Source organism: Papaver somniferum, chromosome 7, assembly GCF_003573695.1.
Source record: "Papaver somniferum cultivar HN1 chromosome 7, ASM357369v1, whole genome shotgun sequence".
Lineage (NCBI taxonomy): Eukaryota > Viridiplantae > Streptophyta > Magnoliopsida > Ranunculales > Papaveraceae > Papaver > Papaver somniferum.
Genome location: NC_039364.1, coordinates 51,948,932 through 51,960,482, shown reverse-complemented (window position 1 = coordinate 51,960,482; position 11,551 = coordinate 51,948,932). Strand labels below are relative to the sequence as shown.

The 11,551-nt window shown below is 35.7% G+C and overlaps 1 protein-coding gene across 1 annotated transcript; it reads left to right on the top strand.

Moving 5' to 3' along the window:
- The first annotated feature begins 359 nt into the window (after positions 1-359).
- On the top strand, positions 360-4,743 carry LOC113292663 (mediator of RNA polymerase II transcription subunit 31-like). Its single transcript, XM_026541544.1, has 7 exons — positions 360-484; positions 2,897-2,960; positions 3,164-3,261; positions 3,529-3,625; positions 3,750-3,828; positions 4,052-4,320; positions 4,544-4,743. Exons 1-7 carry the CDS (start codon positions 457-459, stop codon positions 4,554-4,556), a joined length of 648 nt encoding a protein of 215 aa, XP_026397329.1. The 5' UTR covers positions 360-456; the 3' UTR covers positions 4,557-4,743.
- Positions 4,744-11,551: the final 6,808 nt, after the last annotated feature.

The window sequence follows — 11,551 nt, the reverse complement described above, 5'->3', positions numbered from 1 at the left end:
TTTGGCCATTACCATGGAGTCTGTTTTGGAGAAAACAGTTGCACTATGTTTGTTTAGTCCTGACTCATCTGTGTTGTCTGGATCTGAGTGAAATCACCTGACTCATCTGGATCTGACTCAATATGTTTGTTTTGAGTCAGATCTGACTCATCTGACTCAAAAAACGTGAGTCAGTGATTTGGTCCCGTGAGTCAGGGGTATTTTGTTACCTGACTCAAATGAGTCCGAGTCAGGGGTTATGTTTGAGTCATAGATCGAGTCAGATCTGACTCAAAATGCAAAACAAACGTCTGACTGCTGACTCGGCCCGAGTCAGAGGTTGACTCATATCCAGACGCCGAGTCAGCTGCAAACAAAACGAAAAAGAACAAACCTATTTCTCAAACCCCTTAAATCAAAACATCAAAAGACAATGGGAAATTACAACCTATTCTCTGATTCAAATGTTTATGTTTTATGTTAAAGGGGATCATCATAGCTACAGGTACGTTTGATTTAATTTTGTGGATTCTTTTAAGCTGTTTTATTTACTTCATTCATGTAAAGTTTGTAATCAGTTTGAGACTTTTAGGGGTTTGGGTAGTTTTACTTTTGTGGTACCTTCGATTTGAGATGGTTTTCTTTTAATTCTTTCAATTACTTTATTCATGTGAAGTTCAGGCATCAGTTTGAAATTTTTAGGGGTTTTGGTAAGTTGTAGTTCCGTCGACATGGAGATTTATACAAATTCTAATGTAAACAATTAGGGTTTCTGAAACAGAATGAATGTACTAGATTTAGCTGTAAATTGGCTGATTGAATTTGTAGAAAAAGCCTATTCCCTGTATGATTATCTTCTAGGCATCAGTTTGAGAATTTCAAGGGTTTTGGTAGTTTTACTTCTGTGTGTAAGGGAATATTTTGGAACTACTTACCTAAATTTGGTACCTTTCCTGTATGGTAATCATCTTATGGGAATTACTTATCCCGATCGAGTAGATGACATCTTTGCTATATTTGATTTCTAGTGTGGTGTCTTCCAAAATACTGCATTAGACAGCCCCATCCAAGATACCACTCAATGCTGTAGTGCATTGCCAGATGTCCCCTGCGATTTGGTGGGTATCTTTACAGTCAAGGTTTGGCTTAATATAGAGACACGGAGTGACACGTTCTAAATATTGAATTTGTTTGTGATTGCAACATTTAATAGGCTATCATAGATTTCTCAAGGACGAGTTACCCAAGGAGATAGTACTACTGAAGGTCACTCCTGTCAAGAAACATGCAAAGATTAAGACCACTCACTTATTATGACAAATTCAAATGAAAAGGTTTTACCTTTTTGCTTATACCACAGACTAAGTAATCAACACATAAAAGCATAAAAAATAAATTAGTTTATGATTGCATATTAGGAAGCCTCGCTGTGGAATATTTTCAATTTACACTCAGCAATGCAAGCAAAGCATATCTATTAATATTTTGGTTTATGAACAGATTTTAATGAATTCTATTTACAAGATGAGTTGTTAAGAAACTGGTACATCCTCATAGTTTGATGGGTTCAAATCCGCACCTAAATGTGAATTTGATTTTGAATTCTCATGACACTGTTAAGTTTATGACCTTTAACTGTTTGTGGAAATGTCAAACAGCTTATTCTTTGGTTTCAATGGGTTTAGACGAGTTTGGGTGTAGTATTTAAGGTATATTTCTATTTAAATTGAACTACAAGATGTTCACTAACGAATTTGACTTGTTATATCGACTTCGGCAGTTGCTAGAGCATTTCTGCATATAGCTGAGTTAAGGATTCATAAAAGGTTTAGGTATATCACAAAGTAGCTTTTGCATAGGAGAAATCACCGTGGAGTATCTTAATACTCACTGTTGAATATCTTAACAGGGAGATACTAGAGAGTAGTACCCGAACTCGCTAACATTAGAGGTTAAAATTTAGCAAACAGTACAAGAAAGTAACGGATTTATGGTTTGTCTTTTATGTTCAATTCTATTACTCTACTGGCTTCTTAATCAATTTGGGTTCCTTTGTTTTGATAATTATAGAAACATGGTATTATCGCTGGAGTCCTAGAATCATCAGGCAAGTGCGACTTTGTATGCAAATGCAGTAATCATTAACGGCATTTGTTCTAGAACCATCCAGCAAACTTGACTATTATGGATATTGAGAATTATGGAAAACACATGTGAGAGCAAATTAATTGTGTAAATGGATACTTTCAGTTGAGAAATTATTGAATGAAATTTTTTACTTATAGCTTATTGGTCCAAAACAAGTGAACATAATGAAATTGCGTTCTGAAGTTTTTGTGCATTCCACGTGCCTGCCACTAGTATTTACAGAAGTGAAAGAATGTTCTAAAACTGGTAATTTGTTTTGTCAGGACATGATTTTAAGAATTTATCACATTTAGATATTCTAAGACTTTCCTGTTAGAGTCTAATGTTTCACTACTTTTTATGTATTTACTGTGGGTATGCCGTATTTGCAAAAGATAGCTGGCTAATTGCGGTTTCAGCAGGTTCGTTCTAGAGGAAACCTATGAGATTGTTCATGCACATGTAAAAAATGAAGATAGTGCAAAGTGCAGTTCCATTTATTCGTACAAGGATTATAACCATTTAGTAAATCATGTTCTGTAAATTGACAAGTACCCTGCAAGTTGAGCTGTTGTTAGTCTGGAGGAAGAACAGCATAGACTCAAATTTGATTAGAATATGTCAATGATGCCATTCCGAAGATTTAACGTAACTATCTATAGTTTACCTGGCTGATATTGTTTATGGATATACCTTGATGATTAACTCATTAATAAAGATAAAGCGTGGGTCATCCAGTTATCTAATTTCTATTTTTTTATCTGAATACTTGTTTTAAATGTACGGACAGGTCTTTTGGTGTTTGCAATGACTTCGGACAAAGAGAGCAATGATGGAGCTTTAACCTCACCCAGGCAAGTGTCCACTCTTTCTTCTTTGGATCACTTCGTACTTGTTAAGACTCACATGTATTGTTGAATCTTTTGATTCCTTCTGTCTATACCATTTTTGTTAAATAAATGGGTATCCTAACTGTTTCCTCTATGCTGTACACTTAAAATTGTATTGGTTCAATATTTTACAATTCTGGCATTTCCTTTTTAACTATTGTTTCCAGGCCAGGAAATGTATACAAGGATCCTGATGGTGGACGTCAACGTTTTCTCCTTGAATTGGAGTTTATTCAGTGTTTAGCTAATCCAACCTACATTCACTGTAAGGAAAGGGTTTTAGTGTCGCTTTGTTGATAGATATGTTGTACTTTTATACTTTCAGGTTTAGAGGAAAAACTTCATGAAGTATCTGCAAACTTGTTAAAATGTTGCCCAAATTTAGGATACAATTGATTCAATTTTGTGACATCAATTTTTTTTCTTAACGAATTGGCATCAGTTTACTACGTTTGTGATTATATCACTAGTTACTCATTATGATTTCTGTTTTTGGACTTTTCATGGTTAATTGCTTATAATGTTAATGCAGATCTAGCTCAAAATCGGTACTTCGAGGATGAAGCTTTCATTGGTTATTTGAAATACCTTAAATATTGGCAGCAACCAGAGTACTTAAAGTTCATAATGTGAGATTATGAGCTACTTTCAAACTTCAAAGTCGCATGTTTTTTATAGTTTTATTAGTATGCAACTATTTTTATTTTGATCGTCTTTGTCATGTTAGATGCCTGAATTGCTACACTAATTCAGGTACCCACATTGCTTGTACTTTCTTGAACTTCTTCAAAATGCAAATTTCCGCAATGCAATGGCGCATCCTGGAAACAAGGTTATTACCAAACTTTCTCCTCTATGATATCTTTTGTTTGTATCTGTCTTCAGCATTTAGTACATTTAGAATTTAAGAAGGGTATAATTGTCAACGAAAATGAATATACGGAAGAAGTCTGCCTTGCAACCCTATATCATATCCATACAAGCCCAAGATTAAACCTTTTCCTAGTGAAAATGGGCACTATGGTAATACATTTTCCATTATTTTGAATATGTAGGAGTTGGCACATAGGCAACAATTTTTTTTCTGGAAGAACTATCGGAACAATCGTTTAAAGCATATTGTTCCACGTCCGCTTCCCGAACCTGTTGCTCCTCCCCCCTCTCTCCCTCCACCACCTTGTATGCTAATGCAAGCTCCATCTGTTGGTGGTCCCGCTCCTGCTGGTCCTCCTTCCCACACTCCTATGCACTACGCCATGCCACCCGGATCTTCGTTACAGAAGGTTGATAGCAGAAATGTATCAGTCGATCGAAGGAAGAGAAAGTACGTTTTACATCTTCTCAGTTTTTGTTCTTTTCTTGTTTTTTTTTTTTTTGAATTTGGATAAAGTTTATCTTTCCTTAGTTTTTATATATGTGAAGTTGTTAACCATGTATATTTACTTTCATTCCATAAAATTAAAAAATAATAACAAAATGAAATTGACTCTTCCAAAGTCGCTTGTTAACCATGTATATTTACCAAAAATGTTCGAATTCTGATGCAGGAAAGAAGGCTGAGATTCAGAGACAGCAGGGGCATTCTCAAGCATCATATTGGCACAGGGGGTGCTATTTTATTAATGTCCATATAAATTTGATATCAGCCTGTATTCGGATTTGAATATGAGAATTAATATTTTGGAGTTTTAGGTACATTTGTAAATCTGTAACTGAGGTTTACTAATAGCATCATTTTCAGGGTCCATTTCTTTCTTCCGCAAATAATCCCCTAGATTAGATTTACAAATCCTTACAAATCTTGAGTAATTTGGTTTTGAAAAAACCTGGGAGAAATTTAACAAATGATCCATGATGAAACGAGATTTACGCAGATGCTTGGGAGCTTTTCTCTACGGCGACAATTTTTAGGAAGAGGAAAAAATGGGAAAGAAAGAGAGTGGTATAAATTTTTCAAAGAAAGAAAGAATTGGATATCCCATGGGGTAGGGTGTCGAATTTTTTTTTTTACTGGAAAACTAATTTCACTTTAAAAACTAAGCCAAATAGGGGTAATATAAGAACAAGAACAATTAATTGGGGGATACATAAACTAATTGGGGGATACTTTTACTATAGCTGTCGGCATGGTTTTTCAATGAAATCGGCATGGTCGATGGATTGCCGACATTGAAAAACCATGCCAGCAGCTACAATGAAATATCCCCCAATTAGTTTATGTATCCCCCAATTGCACGTTCTAATATAAATTGCCTCATCCGACTACCTTCATGATGCAGTTGAGCAAACAAATGTTTGATTATTTTTTTGTTGTTGATTGATAACAAATACGAAGATAAAGCTTGGTGTGATGTGACTAGCGGATGCATGTCACTTGTTGTTAGGTCGTCCATGGCAGTTTGATAAAAAAACTAGTCATGATGGTTATAAAAATAGCTATAATTTTTGTAGGACGACGTCCGTATAGTACTTGTGCCCAGTAAAGAGATTGTTCCTAAACCATCTACCAGAGAAGCTACCAGTCTCTTATCATTCACGCAGTCTGAAGACAGATAGAAGATGCAAGTGAATTATATGTTGATTGGCAAAGAAGAACATGCTGAAAGTAGTATCCCCATTGGAGCTCAACCTTTAATTGAAAATTTTGTGGATGTCTTTCACAATGAATTACCCGAAGAGTTACCACCGTTACGGGATATTCAGCATCGTATTGATCTAGTACATGGATCAATCTTGCCAAACAAAGCGCATTACAGAATGAGTCCTAAAGAGCATGAAGAACTCCGTTACCAAGTTGAAGACTTGTTACAAAAGGGATTGATCTGACAGAGTCCTAGACCGTGTGTAGTACCGGCCTTACCCGAATAAAGATGGTACGTGGAGGATGTGTGTTGACAATCATGCAATCAACAAAATAACAGTCAAATATCGTTTTCCTATCCGAAGGTGGGATGACTTGTTAGATCAGTTGAGTTGAGCGAAGGTGTTCAACAAGTTCGATTTAAAAAGTGATTACCATCGAATAAGGATTCGTGAAGGTGATGAGTGAAGGACTGCTTTCAAACCTCGAGAGGGTTTATATGAGTGGCTGCTTATGCCATCCAGTTTGACATATGCCCCAATGAATCAAGTTATGAGACCTTTCATCGGTACTTTTGTGGTTGTTTATTTTGATAATATTCTCGTTTATAGTGCCAATATGGACTTGCATGTCCGACATCTTCCATAAGTGCTTTCTTTGTTACAAAGGGAGAAACTGTTTGCAGCCATTAAAAAATGTTCCTTAATTGCAAATCAAGTTTTATTTCTCGGTTATGTTATGACCAAGGACGAGATAAAAGTAGACGAGTCCAATGTTGAAGCTGTGAGAAATTGGACTAAACCTACTACTTTGCACGAGGTAAGGAGTTTCCATGGTTTTGCTTCTTTTTACCGGTGTTTTATCCCCCACTTAAGTACCATTACGTCACCGATCACTGAATGCATGAAAGAAAAGAAGTTTTCATGGTTTGATGAAGCTGATGAGGCCTTTGAAGCTGTCAAAACAAAGCTGATTACTGCACCGCTATTAATGCTAGGAGCTGATGAGACCTTTGAAGCAATCCATTTACACTATGACGCATCAAAGGTAGCGATAGGAGCTGTTTCGAGTCAATAAGGACGACCAATAGCTTATTTTAGTGAGAAGGTAAATGGTGCGAAGTTCAACTATAGTACCTACAATGTGGAGTTCTATGTAATAGTTTAGGCTTTGAAGCATTGGCGGCATTATCTTGTTCATAACGAATTCGTGATGTTTTCTGATCATGATTCTTTGAAGTACATCAATAGTCAAAAAAATCTTTCTTTTATTGCTGGTTATCTACAAGATTTCACTTTTGTGCTGAAACACAAGGCTGGATCACAAAATCAAGTTGTTGATGCTTTAAGTCGCAGGAGTTTGTTGCTCAACACTATGAGAAATGAGGTATTATATTTTGATTCATACTATGATCTTATTAAAAATGATCCATATTTCGCGGAGATTGTGAATGTTCTCAATACAGGAGCGAGAAGTGACTACCATACGCATGATGGTTTTCTCTTCAAAGAAAATCAGTTATGTATTCCAAATTCTAGTCTTTGGGTGAAGATTCTAAAACAATTACATGACAAAGGAAAACTGGGCAGAGACAAAACTTTTCAACTTGTTTCGAAGTCGTATTACTGGCTTACAATGAGACATGAGGTTAGAAGATTTGTGGATATATGTCGAATCTGTCAAATATCGAAGGGAAAAGCGTCTAATGCAGGTTTGTATATGCCGTTGAAAGTTCCAAGTCAACCTTGGAGAGATTTGAGCATGGATTTTGTTTTGGGTTTACCTCGAACTTAGAGGGGACATAATTCAGTATTTGTAGTTACTGATCGTTTTTCAAAAATGACGCATTTCATTGCGCGCAACAAGACTACAAATACACTGGAGGTTGATTAATTGTTCTTCTATGACGTATATCATATGCATGGGTTACCTTAGTCAATTATTAGTGACCGGGATGCAAAATTCCTTAGTTATTTCTGGAAGACTTTATGGAAGTTAGTAATACGAGGTTTAACTTCAGTAGCGTATAGCATCCTCAAAGTGATGGACAAACAAAAGTTATGGATCGTTCATTGGGTGATATACTACGATGTCTGGTCAGAGAAAATCTTAAGAGTTGGGATCAAAAACTTTGTTAAGCTGAGTTTGCATTTAATCGGACAGTGAATCGTAGTCTGGATATGAGTTCTTTTGAGGTTGTTTATGGATACAACCCATGAGCACCAGTAGATTTAGCACTTGTTCGTGATTGAAGAGAATTGAATCCAGAGTCGAAGAGTGTGTCCACATTGCAACAAGTTCACAAGTTGGTTGAAGAACAGTTAATTTGGGCTAATGAGAAATATAAGCAGGCGGAATATTTGAAGTGCAAAGATGTGAATTTTGAAGTAGGGATATTTTGTGTGGGCAATATTTACAAATGATCGTTTCTCTATGGGTGAATATAAAAAATTGAAGACACGTAAGATTGGTCTGGTATAAATTATTGCTAAAATTAACTCAAATGCTTATAAGCTGAAGCTTCTTAGCCATATTCGTCCTTCTGATGTTTTTAATGTCAAACGCTTGGTGTTATATCGGGAGATAATTCAGATGACGATGATCAGCAAAATTCGAGGGCGAATTTATCTCAACCTCGGGAGAATGATGCAAATTTGTAAGTTATAACCTTTTTGAAGGCTAAAAACCTGAGTCTCGTAATTTAGCTCAAGTATAGTCTAAATTATTGGGAAACGGGCAAACGATCAAGACATGCCACCTTATCACATGGTCTTCAAAATTTAGTCAAAATCTATCGTTTAGGCTCTCAAAAGGCCGTTTTTGCCGTTTTAGGGAAGTTTTTGTTTTCATAATAAATTCATCGTTAGGAGTTCGTTTGGGTCGTCGTTTGTGGCATAGAGTTTTAATTATAGAGTACTTTCATTATTTTAGATAACCTTAAATTTGCCAAAAAATAGCAAATTAGGGTTTGAGTCGGTTTTGGGTTGTTTTCATCCTTTCTTGTTGCACAAGTTATGTTTTTTTTCCCGGGTCTATTTAAGAGTCTGCAAAGTTAATATTCTAGACAATTTTGATTAATTAATAAAATTTATTTTATTGAACTTGTTCAAGTTTAATTATGATTTTTATTTATAGTCGGGAAACCGAGGTCCAAATAATTATCTAAGTCAGGACAAACTATCCCTTTTTTTCTTTTCAATAATATCCGTTGCATCACTCCCCTAACTCCACTCGCCCTTAACCACACCGGTGCCAAACACACTCTTAATTCAAGTCAAACATGGGGTGTTTCCACTACCGTCTTACAATACTTGTTTAAAAAACTACTTATTTATAATTATTGTAATTGGCAAATTATCTCACCGGTTCATTTAAAGACTATTAGGAATTTAGAATCGTTGTACATGTCTAGTTTTTGGGTAATTCTTTAGAAATAAGGGTAAATTATGTAGAACATTTGTTAGTAGGGGTAAAGTCAAAATATAATGTAAGAGTATATTAGTATATTTCTGGATATTCTGTAAGCACGTGTCTCGTACAAAAAAATTAACAATAAAAATGAATGGAAAATTTAAAGTAGGGATGTACAGCTAATAGTATTGGATGAATTAGGGGCAACTCTAACATGTCTTTTCCAACGAGGAACAAAGTCAAAATGCCCCTTTATTTTCTTACTTCTTAGATTCACTTCAGGTGATTTTGGTTTTATGTTTATTTTTCTTTTCCTCTCGTAAAATTTCTCATTTATCAAATAAAAGTATTGAAAAAGCGGGGGTATAACAACCACACCCAATATTTCGATTAGCAATCTGTATGGACTAACTCCAATATACTTTCTAGAGAATCAACTAGATAGTCAGACTCAATCTAGAGAAAAGTATATCGAGGAGTTAATATCTCTCTCACTTGATTTGATCTTTACTCAAACAAATAGAAATCTGCGAGTCTTTGTCAAATACAAGGATAATAACTTGGATGATACCAAAGACCAATATCCAAGTGTAAATCAATTTAAATCAACAACCAAAGGTTGGATATTCTAATTGATTGATCTTTACGCACAATCTGTGATATTTCAATTATATAACAAAATATAATGCGGAATAGAAATAACACAGACACCAGAAATTTTGTTAACAAGGAAACCGCAAATGCATAAAAACCCTGGGACCTAGTCCAGATTGAACACCTCACTGTATTAAGCCGCTACAGACACTATCCTACTACAAACTAACTTCGGTCTGCAATGTAGTTGAACCCTAACCAATATCACACTGATTCAAGGTACAGTTGCGCTCCTTACGTATCTGATCCAAGCAGGATACTACGCACTTGATTCCCTTAGCTGATCTCACCCACAACAAAGAGTTGCTATGACCCAAAGTCGAAGACTTTAATAAACAAATCTGTATCACACAGACAAGTCTATGATAAAAGATAAATCTGTCTCCCACAGATAAACCTATGAGTTTTGTTCCGTCTTTTGATAAATCAAGGTGAACAGGAACTAATTGATAATCCAGACTTATATTCCCGAAGAACAGCCTAGTATTATCAATCACCTCACAACAATCTTAATCGTATGGTAGCGAAACAAGATGTTGCGGAATCACAAACGATGAGACGAAGATGTTTGTGAGTTCTTTTTATCTTGCCCTATCGGAGAGAAAATCTCAAGTCAATGTTCAATTGAACTCGTATGATATAAAATGGCAAGATCATATCGCTCAACTACAAGAGAAGTAGTTTCGTCTGGCTTCACAATCCCAATGAATTCTTTCACTCGTTAACCTACAGGGTCTCGGGAAGAAACCTAAGGTTAAAGGAGAATCGACTCTAGCAAACTTACTAGTATCACACAGGAGGTGTGGGGATTAGTTTTTCCAATTGCTAGATATCTCCTTTGTATAGTTTTCAAGTCTGGGTTTGCAATCCAAGTTACCTTGGTAACAAAGCATTCAATATTCACCGTTAGATGAAAAACCTGATTTATCCAAGCTAATATCTTTCAACCGTTAGATCGAAACTTAGCTTGTCATACACAAATGAAATGTGTTTCGTTTAAGTTTGAGTTAACGTACCTAAACGTGTACACTTGGTTGGTTCACAAATAGTTAACCGAGGTTAGCCATATGAGTACTTTCATATCAACCATATTCATCTTTCTCATAACTAGTTCAAATGACTCATAAGAACTAGTTGATAGAGTTGTTCAATTGCTTAGGTCTTTATTCATAGACACAATTGAAACAAAATCGGTTTGATTCATTTGAATCAATTCATGAACAATATAGCCATGGTTTGCAAGATTGCATTCCTTATTGATTTGTTGTTTTAAGTTCATGAACTTCCGATTTGAGAAATAACCAGCTTGGGTACGCGTACGGGTATGCGTACCTTAGCTACCGGATTTGAGTTTGGAAACTCAGCAGAAACTTTTGGTTCGAAAAATTTCGTGAGTACGCGTACCTAAGGTGACTGGTTTTCCAGTTTGTAAACTACAAACTCCAGCAGAAGTTTTCGGTCGAAAACTTCCGCCAGTACGCGTACCCAACCTGTCTCCTTTACCAATGTCGCATGCACAAGTGCACATAATTGGTTTCCGGCACATGGATTTATACACTAATGTGCGAACACACTATATATGCTTATATCCATAGTTGGTTACATAATCTCAACTCTACATTTCAATCATTGAAACATTCTTCTATAATGTTATAACAATCGTTATTCACGATTATCGTCATCAAAGCTATTTTCAAGATTGAAACGTCAGCATGACTTTCGTCACGGATAAAGATGAAAAGTGGTTAAAGGGAAAGCTTACTAACACGTATTTCGAGAAAAAGATAGGCGAGTAAACTCGGCTCGAAATAGCAAATGTGTGTGTATGAAAACTATCATACTTATACGACTTTGTCTCAAGAGTAGGAGATAGAGAGATAGACTTTTGAGTGATAAATAAGTTCAAGTC

Bases quoted from the DNA above. Each gene is read 5' to 3' on its own strand.
- LOC113292663 (XM_026541544.1), top strand. From the start codon at position 457: ATGTTAAAGGGGATCATCATAGCTACAG. The intron at 485-2,896 runs GTACGTTTGATT...ATGTACGGACAG, and splicing joins GGGGATCATCATAGCTACAG to GTCTTTTGGTGTTTGCAATG. The intron at 2,961-3,163 runs GCAAGTGTCCAC...TATTGTTTCCAG, and splicing joins GGAGCTTTAACCTCACCCAG to GCCAGGAAATGTATACAAGG.